General features: G+C 41.3%; 2 protein-coding genes across 2 annotated transcripts in view; one reads left to right on the top strand and one right to left on the bottom strand.

Annotated features, from left to right (window-relative positions):
* Window positions 1-9,495, top strand: part of SUMF1 (sulfatase modifying factor 1) — a 40,845-nt gene extending 31,350 nt beyond the window's left edge. Inside the window, exons 8-9 of the mRNA XM_067303662.1 lie at window positions 4,099-4,158; window positions 8,691-9,495. Of these exons, the coding sequence (XP_067159763.1) occupies window positions 4,099-4,158; window positions 8,691-8,801 (171 nt within the window). The 3' untranslated portion in view covers window positions 8,802-9,495. The remainder of the gene's footprint in view (window positions 1-4,098; window positions 4,159-8,690) is intronic.
* Window positions 9,133-18,091, bottom strand: LOC106489795 (histone-lysine N-methyltransferase SETMAR). The gene is made up of 4 exons (XM_067303516.1): window positions 17,995-18,091; window positions 15,448-15,900; window positions 13,623-13,729; window positions 9,133-9,450 (listed from the first exon to the last, which is right to left on the bottom strand). The coding sequence occupies exons 1-4, from the start codon at window positions 18,079-18,081 to the stop codon at window positions 9,423-9,425; spliced, it is 675 nt and encodes a 224-aa protein (XP_067159617.1). The 5' UTR covers window positions 18,082-18,091; the 3' UTR covers window positions 9,133-9,422.
* Window positions 18,092-21,837: the final 3,746 nt, after the last annotated feature.

Below are 21,837 nucleotides of genomic sequence, written 5' to 3'. Positions count from 1 at the left end.
GGCAGGCTTGCATGGGATGCAACAGCAAACCATTAGAGAAAGGAAATGCAATACTTCATTCTAATACCACATTCTCTTATGGTAGACAAACCCATAATATGAAAGTACAAAACAATATAAATAGTTATGGGCATGTTCATCAGTCTGGAATAAGAATGTCTTTTTTGCTTAGTTCTGGTGACTTTCAGAGCAGCCCACATGACTTCATTAGGGAGCCCGGTGATATGTGGTGCCTTTTATAGAGAAGCTGAGCTGCATATTGGATGAAAGCATAATCACTGCCTGCTATGTTCAATATCACAGTTCTAATTTTAACTCCACAATAGCTTTCAAATGAGACTTTGAGAGCTTTTGTAAGCTGAATTTTAGCACTAGCATGGAGAATTGAATTCTCTGTGCTCTAACCTCTAGGACTTTTTTTTTTTAAACCTCCCAATTGGCATGCACAAAGCATGTGTTCAGAAAAACTAATTTGAGTGATGTCATTATGAGCTGAGAAAAGACTTATCAGTCTGGCTGGTCTCTTGCATAGTTACTTGTGCATTTGATCTTATACATATATAAGGAGTTGGATACAACTACAGTGAAATCAGGTTATCGCAACTTCCTTTTATCTTTTGCTTTGCTAAACTGCAGAGCAAGACAAGGAAATACCATTAGCAAGAAAATTCTGTTTAGCCCATATACAGTCGTCAAACATGGAGTGAATACTTCTCCAACTGTCTCTGGTGATTTTTCTGCTTTTGGAGAACTTCGTCAGATGTTCTAAAATAAACTCCTTGTCTTCAGTGATTTGAAAGAATTTTCTGTTAAGAGGATAAAGATTTCTAATAAAATAGATTGTTGGAGAGTACCACACAACTTGTGCAGTTCAAGTGGTAAAGCATTTCAGTTCTGTAATCCTCCTTCGGAGGCAGGGGTTTTCAGTTTAACTTGTTCTTAGTTACCAAATAACCTATGATGCTCAATTCTTGTCTGCCAGAAGATATTTGTAATTAATAAAAAGAGCTTATGCAATTACTATTTTCTCTTGTTTACATTCTGCCTCAGTATGTGTTATCCCTTTTGTAATTGCTGGAAGCATATTATAGTTCTATGGTTGGACAATAAACTTTCATCTAATCCTAGATCAGCATGCTCCTCTTATTTCTGAAGAGTTACTTCTGAGCTAGTAGCAGAGGTTGCTGTTCTGTACTTGCAGTATAGCCTCTAATGAGAAATCCTGCTCAACAACCCCATTGTTTTGTCCCGTTCTCATGTAGCTTTTTTTAGGTTAGTTTTCTTATGGTTGGCTGTTTTCTTTGCTGGCTTCCCTTAAAATGAGATTAACAGGCTCCTTGAGTTGATTGTGCTTGTTAGTGGCTTATCTGAGAGCAGGGCTCAGCGCATTTATTTACATGCGAGTCTTCTGGAGTTGGTTTCCAGAGACCTTGGAAGCAGAGTAAGCAGATCTGGCGAGGAGCACCCGGGTTAGGAAACTAATGGCCACCACACGTGGGGGTGTTTTTCCTTGAATAATTGTAGGCTATTAGATGCAGTAGTAGGCCTATCTGTCTCTTCTAGCGTATCTCCTATAAGGTTTGCACTACATGGGAAACTGGTAATGTTTCAATATGGAGACTTGGAGCAGTAAGTCTCCCTGGCTGCAGTCAGTATCTTTTGTGTTACTAGCATTAACTTTCAGTTCAATTTTAGAAAGTCCCCATGACTTATATTCAGTGCTACAGATTCTTGTGTTAATTCTTTTAGAATGTTACCTCTGGTAACCCAGGTGTAACTGAACTGATCAAATCGGTGGTTGCTGTAGAAAAGCTGGAGTGGTGGTGTCTTAAGGTTTCTGCTTTTTCCTTGTGGAATCCTGTCTTTAGCAATCTACTTTCCTAAAGGTAAATTCATAGATTCAGGAGATATTACAGAAGTTTCTTTATTTTTCTAATACTCTTTTCTTTCCATATCCAAACAGGACTATTATAGGTAGAAAACTTTATGGTTTCTATGTTCATAAGCTTGTAGGACTAGACAATGTATTTAAGTGTGAATACTTGTTGAAACATAATCAGAAATTTTCTTTTCCTGTTTTTCATATTGAAATTGCTTTTTTTGTTTGAATTTGCTTGTTTTGAAATATGCTTTTTTCTCTCAAAATTGAATCATTTCAAAATTATCTAAACATTTCTCTTAAACCCTACTGTCTTGTTTTCTGTGATTTAGTCTAGTGAAGTTTTTCTTCAGTAACTGCATTTCTGTTGGTTAAGGCCTGGGCTTAAGGCTTTGCAGCAAGTGCTGCACCCTTCAGATACTTCCAGGATGCATGGCGAACTGTTGGACGGGAGGAAATAAAATAATTGGCAGACTTTCTTTTTCAGTAGAGTTCTTTGTACGATAAGAAGTTTCTTATGTTAGTACTTCACTTCATTTACATAATCTGTAGCAATGAATTCCTCGCTTTCTAACTGCTAAAAACTGCCTTGATGACTTTCTTGTAACCTATGTTTATTGATACAGGTAATGGTCATAGCAGAAAAGGCAGGTGCTTGGAAAACGTCACAGCTTTTTTTTTTTTTTTTTCTTCCTATATTCAACAAATGCTTCTAATGTGTTTTGTCTAGAAATAGGCTTGATTTGTATATCCTACCAACCAGGGAAGAAGCGGCAGCCTGTACTTCAAGTTAAAGGATGAATTCTTTGAGACTTGTACATGAAAACCAAATGTTTGTCATTAGCGTGCTACAGAAATAATAAAAAAAAAAGCATAAATCAGACTTCTTACAGCTTTGCTGAAAGGATCCTTAATGGTGCTAGAGACTTAGGCTTGGCTTGCCAGCTACCTAATCAATAGCAGTTGGTTTTCTTGATGATGTTTTTATAGCTTTTATAGGACACACATCCTTCTGGCTCCTTCTTAAAAGTAGCTTCTCAATGCACATGGTGTATAGAAAGCATATGAGACTGGTATCAACAATGGTATCAACAGTGGAAACAAATCTGAAGTATAGCAGTAGTCTCTAAAGTCAAGCATTAGGCAAGTGCAGTAGTAACTGTTTCACAGCTAAAAGGAGTGAGGTGAGAGATGTGAATTGCTCACTTGCATAATAAATATGGATCAAAGCTAGCAACAGAATGTGTTATCAAGGAGTCCTAGCTTTCTCCTCTAAACTAGTGGCCCATCCTTTAGAGTTAGAATGTAAGAGGAATTGTGAAATAACCTTATTAAAGCAATTCTAGGGCCAATTTCATAAGCAGTTCAAAGAAATCACATGCATTAAACTGCAAATGAATGTGCAATTACATAATTGTTGCTCGTAAGTGCAGTGCTTTTTGCAGGCCTTTTCAGCTGTCATGATCACGCAAAACGACAGAATTAGCACGCGGTGACTGGGAGATGATGCAGAATAAAATGTTTTGCAGTGCAGTCACTAACTTGTGTTTCAGACATCACTTCAGACTGGAAAGGGAATAAGCCCTAAACATTGGGCATTACAGCCCCTGTTCTGTACTGGCCCCCAGATAGTATGTGTATGATTGCATTGAGGAAAAACAGAACTTCTCCAAATTCCTTTTGGAGACTCGCAGGTTTACAAGGCGACTAACGTAAGGTGCTTAGATGTCTGTTTTTCCCCTCCAGGGCAGTGACTCTCAGACCTGAGGCAGTGGACCTGATCACAGCTGCAAATTTCAGTGGATGTGCAGGCTGGCCTGTGTGAAAATGCATAATCTCTCATTAGGAAGAGTCTGAAACTACAGAATCTTATCTGTTTTGAAAGATCTTAACTCCTTCATGCTTGTCACTGCTTGTTACAGCATATTAGCAGGTGCTTTACAGAAACAAAACCAGGTGTTCTTGACAGGTGGGCAACAATTAGAATATTAAATATTTGCAGCAATAGAGAGGGAGAACAATTACGTTCTCCTGTCTGCTAGTCCTTTACAGTGCTGTCGTTTCAAGCTTTCCGGTTTCAGATAGAGCAGCAGTTTGTTTACTTTGAATACTGATGGCTGCTCCTTACTCACCTCCTTATTCTTACAGCTTTGTACCTTTACCCTGTAGCTGGCAACTGTCCTTTGTAGCAATACTAACCAGTGTCCCTTTATCCACAGAAAGGGCCCTCATCGGGGACTGACAAAGTGAAGAAGGGTGGATCCTATATGTGCCATAAGGTAATGTCAAAAGGCCTACAGTAGAATTCATGGGTTTAGCTAGTGGGTTGTTAGCAACTGCTGCTTTCTACTGTTGTCTGCGTTTATTTCTGCTGTCATGAGACTAAACTGAAGGAAATATTTGGCAACTAGTTCTTGATAGGAATTAGATGCAGACTTCACAAGAATTCAAATACTCTGCAGAAAAGCTATCCTGATGCTTCTTGTATTGCTTAAAGTAATCATTGCTTGTTATCCTCTGGAAGGAGGTTCTGCTGTCTCCTGGGGCAATGAGGAGTTAAGCTGAGATACTGTTGCCCAGGAAAACTGAAGCTTCTTTAGCTCTGACTCTGAGTTGTTTCAATTGCACGGGAAACGGAAAGAAACTTCCCCAATGTACTGTTTTTCAGCAAATTCCAGTTCTAGCCAAATCTATCTTTTATATTGTATGGAGTTCAATATAAAACTCGGTGTAAAAGACAGCTGACATTTTATTAGCTGAAACCACAAAATGTGATTGCCTCATGCCATGTTATCTCGCTTGACACAGAGACCTGGAAAATAGCACAAATGTTGTTTGATGTAAACTTTAACTCAGTGCAGACTTTTAAACCTAAAAGTTACGAAGCTAGATCTAAATGTGCACTTGAGATGTGTCCTCTTTTTGCAGGACAGTTTGGATAATGTGACAAAGTGTCAGTACTTCCCACATGGCATGTTTCAAACATGCTTTAGAGCCCACTGTATTCAGCCTTAGACTGTTCCTTCCTAGAAAATAATTCTTGATCTTGGAGAACAGAACACAGTTTATTTTCCAGGAAGCCTGACATCAAGAATTGTTAATATTTTTCCATCTTTTCCAAGACATTTGACTATCTAGGCTCCTCCTGTAAAATACTCTGTACTTAGTGCAAAAGCTATTGATAGTGCTTTATTGCATAAGACTTCATACGCTTTCTGTGAGGAGATGAGGCCTCTATTGATTGTTTCATAAGACTGATGTTTGGGGTCAAGATACACTACTGTACTTTAAAAATTGTGATAGTGTCCACAGATTGCCTCTAGGCAGTCAACTGAGGTATTTAGGACTGTGTCTCTCTGTCTGAAACATGAGTGCTACGCCTCATTTTTTTTTCTTTGAGAACTGCCTTCCTGGTTACAAGGTTGGAGCACTTCCATGAACATAATATTGCTCAGACAAACTGATTCAAACTTCCCTTGTGGCCCTAACTGAAGGGAGGCAAAAAAGGGGGAATCTGAGATTTTGCAGATAGATCCCTTTGCAAAATCTGTGTCAATATTGGCAATTTCTTCTTTTGAATTGTCTAATGCATAAACTGCCTGAAGCTGGTATTTTGTCCATTTATCTATTTCTGTGGATATATCTATATCTAATTAAGAAATTATAGCATACATGTAAGAACTTGAATGTATAAACCCTAGGTATTTGGGCTTTTCTGAAAAAAAGCAAGGGGAAATGTGGAGAGAGCACTTCTTTCTTAAACTGACCAATTTGCTTTAGGAAAAATAATTCATTTCTAGCTGCTGAAAAAGTTGATATAGCAAAAAAAAAAAAAAAAAAGCAGAAGATAGATGCTAGGGATGTTATGAAGTTATCTTGGACAGTAACTGTATTTTCATATTGATCTTTCCTCTGAAAGTACATGAGCTGACAATTAAATGATCCTCTGACAGAGTTCCCTGACAGCCTGTATGCTCGTTAAGGGTTTCCTGCAATTTAAGGAAGAGCAATGCCCAGTGCTCTTATGGGATATATATATTTTTAATTCTATTCCAGGTGAAATCATTGGGTAGGGAAAATTTTACTTTACCCAGTATACAGTTTGATGTAAAAGCTGAAACTGATGCATGCACCTGATTCTATTTTTAATCTTATATGCATCACTCAAGCACAATGCTAGAAAGTACAGATGTGATTTTTAGGTTTAGAATGAGACTCAATCAAAAAAAAAAGTATAAAGTGTTTGGAGAAAGATTACTGGGAGATGAAGTTTTCAGCTTGGTGGAGGGTAGACTTCAAATTCTTTCTGAAAAGTATGAATACCACCACAACGTAAGTAGCTTTTCATGCTCTTTTGGGTTTAACTTCTAATGGGAAACGCAGGATAGGTTTTGCAAAGCTATCTGCATGAACATAAGTCGTGTTTTAAACTCTGTGTTCACACTGTGCTGGAAAAAATGCTCATTGTGTATCTCCTTTTTCATTAAAGCTGTTCTGTTCTTTTTTCCCATTCAAAGCCTACAGCTGGCATATCCTCCTCATAATTAGATTAAATTTTCTACAGTGAGATCCCATTTTCTACACTGATTTCCTTCTTGGGTGAAATCAATGTCAGATGTTAATTAGCAGTTTTGATTAAATTAACACTGGAATAGACTCTTCAGTGATGAATAATGTGACCCATTTTAAAGGCATCTGAAGATTCTAGTCTGTCCTAGTCTTCTTTGTAGGTGATAAAAGTAGGCTGTGAATCAAGACAAAAAAATCACTGAATATTACTAGTACAAGGGCTTTTCATTAAGTGCCTAAAAATCTATTTAGATTTTTTTGCTGTTCTACCTCTTCTAGAGTTGACAAAAGCTAAAGTATGTAGCTGCTTACACATACACTTCATGGCTACTTTTATTTTCAATATAGTTGGTCTTGTAAATGCTACTGGCGTGCTGTTGGAGTTCACATGTAGACCTCTGCAGTGTGGGACAGTGACAGTACGCACCGTTCCTGTTTAGGGCAGCAGCTGCTCTCTGGCTTTGCACTGGAATCCAAGATCCAATGAAGAATTGTTCTTTGAATGTCTCCTTAGATGGAGATGCTTTAATGGAGATAACATCAGTGACCTGCCGCCTCCGCGTGGATGGCATGGCTCACACTGTTCCCTGGATGACAGTCTAAGTTGTCACCCCGCTCCTGGTTGTACAAATTCAACTACTTGTGTAGCTGTGTCCTAACTCTGAAGTGATTTAGATTTGAAGAAAAAAATGCCCTCCCTGAAACCTTACCCCCCACCCTCCAAAAGCGGGTTTTTGTTTGCTTCTTAACCCAGTCATTCCAGAAATCTGGTTCAGAGCCTGGCTGGATGCAGCTGAACAGCCCCAGTGAAGGAGTGGCAATATTTGTCAGGGGCTGAGAGCCTGCAGCTGTGGGAGAAGGTAGGAGGTGTGGGAAGGGTAGGAGCAGCAAGGCCTCAGCCAAATCTGCTGAAGGAGCAGCAAAGTGGGGCAGATCTTGGATGGTGGATTATGCTGGAGTTGCTACATGAAAGGCTGGGTTACCAAATTCTACTTGTTTTGGTGAAAATACCAGAGTGGCTGTCCTGCTTCACTGCTACTATGGATGACTGCTTCCGGGGAGTCTGGCTTGATGCAGCAAATATCTTAAATTGATTAGTTTGTTGCAGTGTTTGGGAACTATCACTCTTAACATCAAATAATTGAGACTCTGTAGCACTGTGGTATAATTTTTTTTGAGGAGCAGAGAGATATCAATGTGCACTGAGACATGGCCAAATTTGTACAGCCCAGCAACATACAAAGCATCTTATAGTTAAGTGTCTACCTTACTATCAAGAAGGTGTTTGACCTTGTTCCTAGTGGATTTCACTCCAAGTTAGGTTCATTGGGTACCATATAAATTGTTTCTGAAATAACTTGTTACTGACATAGTTGGACAGCACTGTGCAAGTGCAGCAGTCCTTTTTTGAATCTTTTAAGGTGCCATTTTTGATCCAACTAGCCTGTCACAGAAATATTGAATCCTGCAAGCACAAGACAGGCAAGATTCATAATGAAAAGCTTTTGAGATAAATCCCATTGATGCACTGCAGTTGAATCAGATGACTGTACCTAGCAGCTGTAAGGACAAGTCCTGTCAGATAATCTTTTGCTCCTTTTATGCTTAAAGAAACCGTATGACAGTGGTTCCTCCATTTTTGAGGAAACGCTGATTGTTCAAAATTGTTTACTAGGAACATTGAAATGCAGTTGAATCATTCTTCCATTTAAAACAAAGCCACTGGTAGCTTTTCTTGTAGCCACCAGTCCAGATTTTATCAATATCTCTAAAATGTTAACCATAGAAATGCTGAGGAGCTTGTCTCCAGTTCTTTTGTTCTTGTTACATCCCATTCGGGGAAGGCCTTTGACAGGTGCCAGTTCTCTTTCATTTCAGAGTTGTCCCTTAGTGTACTGAAGTATAAGCAACCGACCTGCTTGCTTCTCTCTGAAAAGAGGAGCAGCAGAATGGTCATTTTGGCTTTTTCCCAGTGTGAGATGTGTTACTAGTCCACACTCACGCGATTGTACATTGCCATTCAAACTCGTATTCTGTCTGTTGCAACTGGTCTCATTATCTAGTGGGACTTGCCTTATTTCTAATATCCTGATGTGTGATTTTGATCTGTATCAGTTCATTGATCTTTCCAGCAGCATTAGAAAAGCTTTGATATTAATCTAATTTTTTTCCTATGGAAACACAAGCTGTGATATGCTCTAAAGTTATCCTTTTTTCCCTTTCCCTCCTTCTTACTCTCCAGTCTTATTGCTATAGGTATCGCTGTGCAGCCCGTAGTCAAAACACTCCTGATAGCTCTGCTTCGAATCTGGGTTTCCGCTGTGCAGCAGACAGCTTGCCAGATCTGCAGTGACCAAATTTGCTTCCACACTGAGACATAGAGGACTGAATTTCACACACGGAAGAAGAAATGCACGGAATATCACTTGCTGATGAGACAGAATGGAAAAAATCTAATGCTTCAAGCTCCTGGGGGGGGGGGGGGAATTCTGGAACAAGTCAATATTACTTGAGGAAACTTCATGTATTTATTTTTGGGGAACCTGGCTCAGATTTTTATCTCTACTAAACTTTTTATCAGTGAATTCTGTTGGTTTCAGTGGGACTATTCCAGAATTACACTAGCTCAAAAGAGAGGAGAAACATGCTGCTTCTGTTCTAAAAGAATAATTCTATTTAGTATCTCCTTTAGAAAAAAATCTTTATTAAATAAATAGCTTAATTTACTTACAGTTTCAATTTCCACACTCAGAATCCTGTAACAAGGACTTTACAAGGTTCTAGACAACTTGAAAAGAAATTTAAAGCACAGTTAATGCTTTGGTAGCCTCCTAGGAGGCATAATTGACCATTGTAAGAAGAGGTCTGTCTTCCAGTCTTCGCAACTACCATGACATGGGCAGCTAGTGTAGAACTTCTGTTACGTTCCTGTTGCAGTGAAAATCACGTCCAAAAATGTGTTTTTTCTGGTGAGCTACTTGCTCTTCTTTAGAAAGTGCCTTCTGCAACATAATGTACATATTTAAATAAAATATTAAGTGTTTATTTATGCTGGAGATTTATTGCTGGAAAAACTGTCAACTTCCTTTGAATTTCTCTTGGACACTGTAGGCTTATTTTGGGGACTTGAAAATAATCACCAAAATGCCATCATTAGAAGCTGGGGCTAACACATGGCTCTACTTGAATGGAAGGTTGTAAAAGTGGAGAGATGGGAAATGTAACTAATCATATAAATTCTGAAACTTTCCTCTAAGCTTTTAAAGGAGAGAGGGTGGAAAAAAAGGGCAACCCCCCCCCCCCCAACAACAACAAAAAAGCCAAACAAAACATTCCAAAGCCTTACAGAGGAGGAGAGGAAGTTGGAATACTGAGAACTACCTCATTTGAGGATCTGAACACACTTGAGCCCTTCCACAAATTATTTTGCACTGCTGCTCACTCTAGGACATGCTTTCTGGAGATACTGCTATGCCAGATAGTTGTTTGCCTTAACTGGGGACTAAACAAGAAGTTTTCTGTGTACTAAGCTCTGAACCAGAACGGCCACCCTTCCAGACTTCTTGTGGCTTGCTGTGTTGCTGACCTCTTACAGGCCTCTTAACTGTGTATAAAATAGGGGTTGGATTTGGCCATCTTGTCAGCTGCTTTGTGCTCTAACATTGAAAATGTTATGTGTTAACAGAACAGTTGCATTATTGCCCCTAACTCCTGCAGCATTGTCTTTTTCTACAGTAAGTCAGGTTGAGGTCAATACAAATCTGTTGCTTACCAACTGCTTCTCCACTTAGTGCTTCATGTTGAAAGAAAGGCGCTGGAGAATGCTGAGGAAGCCCTTCCACAAACATCAGTCTCTATTAGGGAGCTAAAGTTAATTTTAGCAGCAGAAAAAATTGATTCCAGAATACACCACTATGAGTTAGAGCTTGCCAAGTTTTAATACATCATGCAGTCACATGAGCATACTGAAAGTTATGGCAAATCTTTTGTATGGTGAAGGCTGGCTGACCAGCACCAGAAGTTTTAATTAAAATAGATGTTTTAATGCATGTATTTTATTAAGATAATAAAGAATTTTTATCCCGAACTTTCTAAAAGGTTTATTTCTGCTGTAAGAGTGAATTTACTTTAGTAAAGATTTTATGTAGAGTTTGTTTTGTTTCATATTCTGGAAGAAAAAACTTAAAATCTTATGAATCTCTATACTGTAAAATTCTTATGGCTTTATCTTGAAAACAGCTTTAGTGAAGCTGCACTACAGGATCAGCTATGTCAGTTAAGACTTACTGTGCTGTGGGTGGTATGTGGAAGAAAGCCTTCCTGGTCTTCCACTGAGATGGCTTAATGTGTTCCATTCATGCTGCTCGTTTGAATTATGTTACTTTGTATTAAAATATAAGATCTTTCATTAAATTTTTTGAATTAATTTCAATGGGGAAGTAAAATCTCCAAGCTTGAGTGTTTGTAATATTTTTCCCATTATTTTTGAAACTATCAGTAATACAAAATACAAATTATACTTTCTAAATTTGATGTTATTTCTGTCAGATCTTTACAGGTTCAAATACCTTCTGTAAGGGAGGACAATCTGACCATTTCTTTTCCTTATCTAGCAATTGGTTGAAATTAATTATCACAAGCAACAACAAAAATGCTGTATTCAAAGTACTGCTGTGTATAGCCAGAAGCCATCCTTGAGCATTTGTTGATCTTGCATATAGGTTTCTTCCCTTTTGAAGTTGTAAATAAAATACAGATATTGAAATTCAGTGAATATCGAAATTCAGCAGAAATTTTGGGGCCAGACTCTTTTCAGTGGTGCCCAGTGACAGGACGTGAGGCAACGGGCACAAACTGAAACACAGAAAGCTCCATCTGCACATGAGGAAAAACTTCACTGTGAGGACGACTGAGCACTGGACCAGGTTGCCCAGGAAGGTTGTGGAGTCTCCTTTTCTGGAGATATTCAAAACCCGCCTGGACATGATCCTGTGCAATGTGCTCTAGGTGACCCTGCTTGAGCAGGGGGGTTGGACTAGATGATCTCCAGAGGTCCCTTCCAACCTCAACCACTCTGTGATTTGTGTAAGCTTACATATAAATGAGTATCCTTCTAGGATTTCAGAATCTGGTCGTTTATTTCGAAATATCTTCTTATGGCTTTGTTTTGCAAGGGAGTCTCTGAAGGCAGATTTACTTGAACGCAGGGTGGCTCTACAAATGCTTAGTGCTGTATTTACCTGGAATTCCTGCGGTATGGACAGTTAGCTTTGAAATTGGATCACTGACAAGCTTGGTTGCCTCTTTTCTCAAAAATCAAAACCAAACTCTAGTGTGGATCAAAACTTACCTCTTTTTAGTAGTTATAAACCTCAGAAATACAGATCATCATTACTGCACTTTGAGAGTAGAAAGGAAGGTTAGACAGAGCTCTGCCCTTTGAGCTGTTTGGAGTGGATTCATTGTGCAAGAGCACATCAAAGTGATCATCAGTGGACTGGGTTCCATGTACATCTAACTGAGAGGAAAAGATGAACAAATGCAACAGGTACAAACAAGGGCCTATTTTATCTTTTAGTCTTTTTTTTTTTTCCTTCTCCAGCTGTAGTGCTAAGTTATAGCAAGGTGTGTATTATGTAATGTATAGCGTGTGGAAAACTGCCACTAATGATTGCCATGAAGATTTAGAATTCAATGACAACATACCATTTCATGTTCTAGAAAAGCCTATAATATGGCTGGCTGCTTTTAACAGTACAACAGTCTTTTTGTTACTCTATACAATCAAGTTTTTTCTTACCAGGTAATTGATATTCAGTTCACTTCCTAGAAACTGGCTTCATCTGGCTGTGACTGAGAGGGTGGAATTGCACAGAGACACAAGGCTCAGCTATGTTCTCTGGTTTAAGGCTGGTGATGCAAGGACTAGATATGGCTAATGGTATTTTGGGTGTTTTGTTGTTTTTTTGGGGGGGGGGGGGAATTTACACTTCCTCAACTATTCAAAATCAGGCCAAGTACATATTCATAACAGGAAGCTAAAAAACTGCTGTCATCTTGAAAACCTATCTAATCTTGAGGAATAGGAATACAGGTGGTATAAAACTACTCTCAAAACAATTTACAAGAGGGGAAAAGGAAGTAGATTGGATTGTCCACTCCCAAACGTGCAGGCTGAAAGTGACTGGAACAATGCCCTTCTGGAGAAGAAAACCAGATAAACCTCTAAATGGGACAACAGATCTTGAAATCTACATTCTGGTATCTAATGAAGCGTGCGTTCTAAGTTACAGAGGCTGGAGAACTTCTGTAGAAACAGCCAGGCTTGATCAGGCAAGGAGTAAAGTTATTGGCTGCTCTGCTTGTAACCAGTACTTTTAACAAACAGCTGAAACCCTTTGGAAGCTTTCTGTGTCTATAGAAGTGACAGTTAATGATTCATCTAGAGCATGATCGGGTGGTAATCTTTAGCTTAAACTACAACCACAGCACATGTCTCAACAGCAGTTCTCCGTAACAGAAGCAGGAAGATATATTTATTAAAGGAGGAATAGCCAACATTGAAGTCTGTCAAGGAAGTATAGGGAAAGTCAGTTTAGCAAAATAAGAGCAGCCAAATTTCCATTATCATATCACTATCAAGTTAATCTTTAAGTTCCAAATCAAAGAGTTGTCCTTCTAAAAAGAAAAATTAAATGTTGTTGCTAGCTTGCTTATAGAACAGCTGATTTATTTTTCCTCTGCAGACAGGGTAGCTTGTGTGTATATATTATGTCAAAGGCTACGAATACAGTTAAAGATCAAACTGTACAAAGCAAATAAATCAAGGGCTTTTGCACTGATGGAATACCATGTGGCAATATTGTAAAAAAGAGCACTGCCATTTATCTGTGTCTTGCTCATCAAAGTTGGGAGAAATTTTAAACAAGCCTGTCTGAAGCTTCCTTAATTTGATCTTTTTAGAAAGGAAGTGATGTAACTTATAATTACAGAACTTACTTCCCCATCAGGCAAGCTACCTTACGTATTTATCTTGAAACTATAGCTTTTATTTTAGGAAATATGAAAAACACTAGTGGTTAATTCTTATTAAGAAACTGCTAGCTCAGTGTATATTTTGAATACAGCATCTATTCTTTTCTGCCTCCTGGTGTAAGGAGACTTAGAGACTTACTCTGGTAAGTAGAGTGGGCATGTTAGATCTGTACAAGGACGATGAAGATGCAATAACCTTCTCTGTCTGCTGGGAAAGGACAGCCCCCTGCTTAATACTGTTTGGCTCTAGAAATAAAGAAAACAAAACAGTTACTAGCTGAAAGGAACTCTCATATTTGCCAGCTGTTCAACAGTGCAGGAACACTGTTTTTTTGTTGTTGTTCAAATGTACTTTACCGTTTACTGCTTTATGATTTTGTACGTCAGACTAGCAGTATCATACATACTGCTTCAGACTGCAGAGCCCAAATTTGCTTCCAGACAATTACAATGTTGGAAAGTGCCATGGAAGTGCTGCTTGCTAGTACTTCAGAAATCCTATTAGATGAGTCTTGAAATAGATGCGGTTTAAAAAGGTGGGATGACTGTACTTCTAAGAGCCCGAGGTACTGTGCAGTTTACACAGAAGCTAAATGGTAATGAAACTGAACTAGTTCCTTGAAACCAAATTTTGGTAAGCAGCTAGATGTGACTAGAGATGAAAGAGGGTGAAAAAGCATTTACGCTAATCTTTGACATCACTAAGCATTAGTTATTTGTGTTTTATGGTACACAAAATAACAGCAATTCATTTTAAAATGTAATTTCTTTTAATGGAATTTAAGAAACCTAATGCCCTTCTTGCAAATGTCAGTATTCCTTTGTCTCAATCTCTTCTCTAGGTAATTTTCAATTACTTTTCTTATTGACATCACATGTTCTTTCTTTGTACCAGTGTTAAAGTTCATTCTTTCTTTGTTCTTTTGAAAGATGTAGTATAAACTGAGACAGGTGCTTTAACCTATGGCAAACCGTCAGAAGAAAACAAGGTAACAGCACCTGGCGTGGGTTAGTAACTGATTCTGTTTTGGAACAGCCTGAACCTTTAGTGCTCCCTCATATCATCCACCTTGAAAACAGAATCTTCAGGACGCTGCATGAAGACATTCTCAAAATGTAATTTTTTTTAAGCTCTTATTCAAAACCACATGTACCTCCTTGATACTGCTGGTAGATTACATAATCAGCTTCTAAAACCCAAATTTCTTCTTTTACTGTTTAGCATGATGGCTTAGAGTACTAGTGTACAGCTGCATTAGGTTTTGGGTTCTCACCTTGGGTACATTTCAACTATATTGTGCAAATATTAACCCTTTTGTGGTGTAAAGGCTGAATTTTCTCCTTCTCAAGTACATTGTCAGATGCAAAAGTAACAAAAGTTGAAGAAACCTAGCAGGTGAGTGTGTGAAACTAGAATGTACATGTTAGTTTTCAAAACTGATACTCACTGATCATCTGGGCTGTGTTTAAAAGTTGAGTTGAATAATTCTCCCTCTTCTCAAAAAATGTATCCTTAGTATAGCTCTTGAATGCATCTATAGCAAGAAGGGTTTTAGTTAACTGCTGTTTAACCACCAAGGAAAACGGTGCTCATTAGTGTATGCTTAGGGATGGAAAAATTATGAAGAGCTCTCTGAACAAGTGCCTGGCGTGGAAAAGAGGGAGCTGTCCCAAGGCAAGAAGGAAGTACATGTGCGGGAACCACAGTAGCAGGGTTTTTTCAATGTGTTACCTTCCTCTGAAGTTTTTTGCTCTCTGTTAGTTACTGGTAAATTATGGAATCGTCCAGAATAATCATAAGAAAGTTCTTCTCCAGCAGAAATATCAGTGGCTGCAAAAAGCGCCAGTCTAGGCACCATTGAGTCAACTCGGACTGGCACCATAAATAAATTTGGTTCGCAGGAATGATTCAGGAATCTGCCTACGTTACCAATGTATGTAGGGTCAACAAAAGTCTCCATTACCTGACCATTGTGAAGGTGCTCCCTCACTGCTATAATATAGTTTGAATCCTTGGATGTCTGGGCCTGAATTCTTCTACGCGCCTCATTAAAACCTAAAACTTCACCAGCATATTCACAAACAAATCTTCCTTTAGCTATGAATTCCAGAGTGCGAAGACCCCACCCTTTCTTCACAGTCTTGAATACTTCAAGCCTGAACTGCAAGCCCCTCTGTACAACCCTGTTTTGACAGGATTCACCACACTGGCACATGGCATTGCATTCAAATATAGGCCTGGCATACTCCTCTTCTTTGTCAGTAGGCTTGATGCACAAATTGTTGTAATTCTCACCACGGCAAAGACATGAACACACACGAACCACACAGGAACTGGTAAGGCAAGAACATCCTGGAAAGGTGATTTCGGTGGGGTCAATGTCTCCGTCCGCTCCAGCCACATTGTCTGGGCTATACTGTGAAGAGAACAAGAATCAAATGCTTGTAACGTTCAATGCTTCCTTCTACAGAGACTTACCAACGTTTTGAGAAGTCAGCATTTGGCAAACTCTGATGTCTGAATGCGGGAACTGAAAACAAATACCTGTTCATACACCAAACTGACTGCATTGTGTGATCTTTGAGACTTTGGCTTGATGAGCAAAAAGGGGAAAGGAAGAAAGGAAAATCTCATGTACTTCTTATTGACAACTTTGGTAGCTAACAGCAAAAGTAGAAGGCTCATACCTTAACCAACTTGTTGGCAAAAGCAACTTGTAGAATCTTTGCTTGTTCTATTTCCTCAGAAAATTATTTAAAAGAAAAGGTTTAGTTTATTTTTTAAGTATATATAGTGATCTCTTTCAAGACTGAAATCATCATTCAAAATAAAAGCATTATCACGGATCTAAGCTAGCTGTGCAATAGTACACTTTTTTTTTTTTTAAGCAATCACATAAAGTCACAAATTGTGATGGTGCTGGAGGTCTTGCTCATGGAAGATCAAGGACAAAACCCAGCTTTCTTCCTTATCCATTTATCTTTATCCTAAGACCATGCGAGGGGGAGAACAACTGAGAGAGTCAGAGGTCCTGAAAAAAGGCTCTGAAGATACTTACCAGTACATATATTTTAGTGTTAAGAACATGTTGGTGTTTCCCCCTCTTCAAGGTGGAGATGCAATTTCAGCTGATGAATTTTAAACAGTTTTATTGTGAGAAAGGGAAATAATAAACATTTCATTTTCCTGTAAATTTCTTGAACTACAAGTCTAGCTTTTCTGGAACCTTTTACAAAATGCAAATCAAAAAGTCCATATGGACTGAAAAAGAATAGATAGTGTGTGTTAATGATTCAATTTCTTAAGACAGTCTACGAGCTTTAAAAAAAAAAAAAAATCATGACAGGCAAAAAACCCCTCAGCTAATTTGATCTAGAAACCAGACAAGACTTGTTAATTACAAAAATACCGAAGTATTTTTAATTGAAGTTTTCCCCCTGCAAAATGCTAAAAAACTGCTTATCTAGGAAAATGCTAGATAAGGCTAGAAACCAAGGTGAAGCAGAGTACGCATTAAGTATTTCAACATATAAGTCATGAAGACACTAAAGTGACACTGCAGCAAGCCTCTATTTTTATGCAGTTAGCCCTATTTTTTATAAAATTAGCCTCTAGTTATTTTAAAAGCCATTTAGTTTCAAAGAATTTCAACATAACTTTTTATTAAAATGAAGATAACCTCAGTGCATCTTTTAAAACGTTACATTCAGACCTGCTTCTGCTAATCCTGTTACCAAGCGATGAAGGCGTTACACTAGCGCACACCTAAGTCTTTAGAAAGAAGCCGAGTTAGCGACTCCATCGCCGCACTAAAACGCGCGACAGTGTTTGCTTCGCGAAGAGATGTGGTTCCGTTCGAGGAAGCGGAGGCGAAGCTCGGGTTCCCAAAGTTACACGGGTGCCCCCCGCAGGCGAGTGCTTACACCTGCGTGAGCAGCTGCGGAATAAAAGCTGGGGGAAACTTTGCCGAATTCGAAAATCAAAAGGTGAGGACGGCCGGCAGTGTGTGCTGGTTTCCCTCGCAGCCTCCAGCTCGCAAGGGTTTGTTCAGAAGCCTAAAGCAGACGCTGTCGCTAAGCGAAGAGGCAGCCCCACGGTGCCGGGGGGGGGGGAGGAGCGCGGCAGCTCGCCCGGGTCTCCCCTCCGGCGGGCGGGCGGCGGCCTCCTGCGTCGCTCGGCTGCAGGCAAGAACAGGCCTCGCCGCGGCCCCTCACGCAGCCCCTTCTCCCGGCCGCCGACCCCAGGCCTTCCCGGTTCTGCAAAGCGCCAGCGCACCGCGCAGCTCGGGAGGACGGGGTCGATCTGGATTAAGCTCGGGGGGGGGGGGGGGTCGCTGGAGGCTCGTTCGCTCCGTTTTCCACAGCCCCGCGGCGAACGCCGCCAGTAACGCGCGCTTCTGGAAGCTTCTTCGGCCCTTCCTGGAAGCCCCCCCCCCGGCGCGGCCCGGGGCTCGCAGGAGGCGCCCGCCCCGGCGGGGGGGGGGGGGGGGGGGGCAGAGCCCGCTGCCTACCTGGAAGGGCGGCGGGGCGGCGGCGGGCGGCCACAGCGCCACCGCCACCGGCTCCAGCGCGCCGCTGAGGTCCGCCGCGGCCGCCATCTCCGCCCGCAGCGGCGGGGCACCGCCCCCCTCGGCGGCGATTGGCTGCCCGGCGCCGAGGCCCTCCCGCCGTTGGGCAGAGCGAGTGACGCGCGGCGCGCGGGGCCGCGCAAGCGCCGTGGCGGCTTCGCGGGGCGCCCGCGCGGCTCGTGTGGCGCCCGGCGGAGCGCCGCCATCTTGCGGCCTCCCTCCGCTGCAGCGAGGCTCCATCGCGGCGGCGGGGCGGGAGCCCGCGGGGACCGGGCCTCGGCGGCGAGGTGCGCGGGGCCCCCTCGCTCCGGGGGTGGGCAGGAGGGAGCGGGGTGCCGGCCGCCCCGGGCATCCCCCTGCTCCCCTCACTGCGGCTGCCCCGCTCCCCTCTGTGGGGCTTCGCCTCACCCTCGTGAACATGCTTGAAACGGAATAACCTTAATTATGTGCAGCTGCTTTGGCTTAACTATTCACTGTGATGTTAAATCGTTGCTTATTTTAAAAGCCTTTTTTTTTTTTAATTAGTCCAATTTTGACTGGTTTCTCTTTTTGGTTAACTTCCCGTGTTTCTGTTTTTCACATAAATTAATGTGTTTTCAAAGTTGTCGCTTTTGTTGTACCCATGAAACTGTTTGTGTTTGGATCTTGAAAAGCTTAGAAATTCTGCCAGGATTTATCTGGGTAGCGGAAGTGGCGGCTCGCTTCTTTGTAGTTTTGCTTTCTGTCTGCGGTGTAAAACTCGCCCCGCTGGGAAGATCAGATGTGTGAAAGGGGAAAAGGAGATTCTCGTCTTCCCATAGCAGCGGTGAAAATTGCTCGCTAAAAACGGAGCTGGCTTCGTACCTACGGGAATAGCGAGAAAGGCCCTAATCTCCCCCTTGGCTACGTTATCAGGACGTTCCTCAGCCCTCTGGAGGAGGGGAGAAAGGAGCACACGGAACCAAAATCCATCTTGATTTGGGAAATTTTGCCCATGCAACTATGCACAACGTTTTTTCTAAAGTAGTCGGGGCAAAATCGCTCCAGCGTGTCGTGATCCTTAAAAGGAATAGAGCAGCCAAGGCTGGTCTTGCCTCGTCTTTTCTCAGCGAAGCGCAAACTTGAGATAAGGCCAGGAAAAAGCGTCAGTTGTAAGTTCTTCGCAGGTTAGCGCTTTCTCTAGCTTTGGTGTTTGCCCTTTGGGTCAGCTGGTGTTCGTAATGCACTGATTTGTTTTGGGGCTAAGGCTAGGGAAGCTCTCGGGTAAGGTGAGGACATCTGTTCGCCTCCGTTCTCCCTTTGCGTGGACCCTGTGTTTTCCATTCAGAATCGGTGATCACAACCACAAATGAGTTGCTCGTATTTAAGAGGCAGAAACCGTTTGCAGTTGCAAAGCCTTGGAGCGCGCTCTGGGCCCCCTGAACAATGTGCCGTCTGTCCGTCCGTCTGTCCGTCTCTCCCTGCTGTGGTTACTGACCGACTTTTCTGTTCTCTCTTCTGCAACACCCAGGAAACAGAAAGAGGCTTTTCCCACCTTGTGGCCTCCTGCCTGCCTGTGAAGAGGAGCTAAGCAGCACCCGGAGAGGTAGAGGTAAGGTCAGACAGCTAAGTCAGTATTTATGAGTTGGACAGTTAATGTGGCTAACAGAACGGATGGGGAGATAATGAACAGCTGGGGCTTTTTTTTTTTTTTTTTCTTAAGAATAACAGTCTAAGAGAATGGAAGGCATGGAAGAGGAACTTTGAAGGGCAGTGCCTCCCAGTGTCTATTCAGTGTAATTTTGGGGAAGATTCTGGGCAGTTTTAGACCTGGATCCGTGTACTTTGATGTGAACATTCAGGAAATGTACCTGTAGCACCAGCACTTCATAATTGAATGGAATGAATATGATAAAAGCCTTTAAATAATCAAATCTAGCCACTCTCTGTCTGCCAAAGCAGCATTACAGTTGTTTCCTGTGGATGCTTCTGAGCTCTGCCTTCATGGGTTCAATACTTTGACTCTGTGAGCACTTCTAATTGTGGGAAAGCGGGTAGATTAATTTTATGAGATAGACACTGAAATGTTGAGTGACTGCAAATATTAAAATACACTTCATTTATGTAGTTTAGGGCTTTCTTTTATTATCAAATCGAACTTGAGATCAAGACACACATAGTTTGGCTGCTAATTCTTAGTGCCAGATGGAATTCTTTTTCATTTTTAAAAAAGAGAAGTAATGAGTCATTACTCTGTAGTAAAAGAAACAGATTGCTTACATGTACAGGAGATGGTGTTTTCAAAATCAGCAAAAGGTCATGGAAAATTCAGCGTTTTCTTCCTCCTCCTTCTCCCACCCCAGGTTTCTGTTGCATTGAACTGTGAACGGGTTGAACTCCTGAGATGTCCAGATTGGGTGAAAAATTGATGAAAGCTCATTTTAATTTATATTATGTAAAATTGTTGTTGAAAGAAAGCAAGGAAGCACAGAATGGAGCTGGAAGAGTGAACTGTGTGTGAACTCTGTAATGCTGAACTAAGGCACCTGGCGCAGCTGTAGAATTTCTTTTGCAACACACTGTGCTGTCCCTATGATGAGACTGTATGTGTCATTTTTCTTTGATATGATGTACATATTTAGCTGTTGGTTTTTCTCCCTGTATAAATGAGTGCTTCCTGCCTGTTAATCACTTTTATGACTGTTCTCTGCAGTTTCTCAGATTTGTTAATATCCTTCTGGTAATGAGAGGTTAGGAGGTTAAATGCGCCTGGAACAGCAAGTTCATTTCAGAACTGTCTTCGTCTCACTTCATTGCTGAGTTTTCTTGGCTGTTATCTTATATTGTAACAAGGTGGTGGAGCTCAGGCATAGTGGGACATGTGCAAGCCTGCGATTCATCAGACTGCAAATAAGGGAGCTGTGCTCACGTATCTAGGAGTAAACCTAGTCTAGAAGAAATCGGATATAAAACTTCTTGTCTTTTATGGTAGCCAGAAGGCTCTGGACTCGTAGTCAGTGATTTCTTATATGCATGGAATCATCAAAGGAATGTTGATAGGAAGGAAATGCTGGTGGTGATCTAGTCCAACCTTTGCTTGAAGTGGGAGTGTTGCCAATACTAGATCAGGTCAGCTGTGGCTTTGTTGAACTGAGTTTTGGGAAAACTCCAAGGATTGACATTCCACAGCCTCTCTGGGTACCAGTTCCGGTGCTGCATCACCCTCCTAGTCAGCGAGTTTTTTCCAAATGTCAGACCGAAACTTCCTAAGCTGCAGTTTGTGGCCTTTGTGTCTTGTATGTCATCTGTCACTACTGAAAGGAGTTTTATTCTGTCATCCTTGTAATTGCCCTTCAGGCAGTTGTAGGGTGCTGTTAGGTTGTCCCATAGTGTCCTCTGTGTGTGTCCCGCCAGAATAAGCAAACACACCTCCCTCAAACTTTTCCTGTTGGTTATATGCTTAGTCTCCTGACTATCTTGGTAGCCCTTTGCTGGATCCTCTCCAGTTTTTCTGCATATCTTTTGAACTAGAGGACCCAGACTGGCTGCAGCTTGCGGTGCTGCCTCGCCACTGCCAAATAGAGAGGCGTAATAACTTCCCTTGATCCATCTTCCTCCTAGCGTAGCCCAATGTGAGGTTTGCCTTACTTGCAGTGAGAGTGCACATTTGGCTCATATTCGGCTTGGGATCCATTGTAACCCCTGAGGTTTTCAGTTGGACTGCTGCTCAGTCAGTCAGTTCCCAGTCTGTACTGGTGTATGGGGATATTCTGCCCCAGGAATATTCTTGCACTAGTCTTGTGTTTGTCTGGACCGTTGGAGTATTTT

The sequence above is a fragment of the Apteryx mantelli genome, chromosome 12 (genome assembly GCF_036417845.1).
Source record: "Apteryx mantelli isolate bAptMan1 chromosome 12, bAptMan1.hap1, whole genome shotgun sequence".
NCBI classification, from domain to species: Eukaryota; Metazoa; Chordata; class Aves; order Apterygiformes; family Apterygidae; genus Apteryx; species Apteryx mantelli.
Note: the sequence above shows the minus strand (reverse complement) of the source record. Positions and strands in the feature narration are given on the sequence as shown.

What these genes read in the sequence shown, in the direction of transcription:
- LOC106489795 (XM_067303516.1), bottom strand. Translation starts at nt 18,081, where the DNA reads ATGGCGGCCGCGGCGGACCTCAGCGGCGCGCTGGAGCCGGTGGCGGTG. An exon ending in CCGCCCCGCCGCCCTTCCAG is followed by an intron (nt 15,901 to 17,994) that starts GTAGGCAGCGGG and finishes TTCTCTTCACAG; the next exon opens with TATAGCCCAGACAATGTGGC. An exon ending in AGCACCTTCACAATGGTCAG is followed by an intron (nt 13,730 to 15,447) that starts GTAATGGAGACT and finishes CTTTATTTCTAG; the next exon opens with AGCCAAACAGTATTAAGCAG.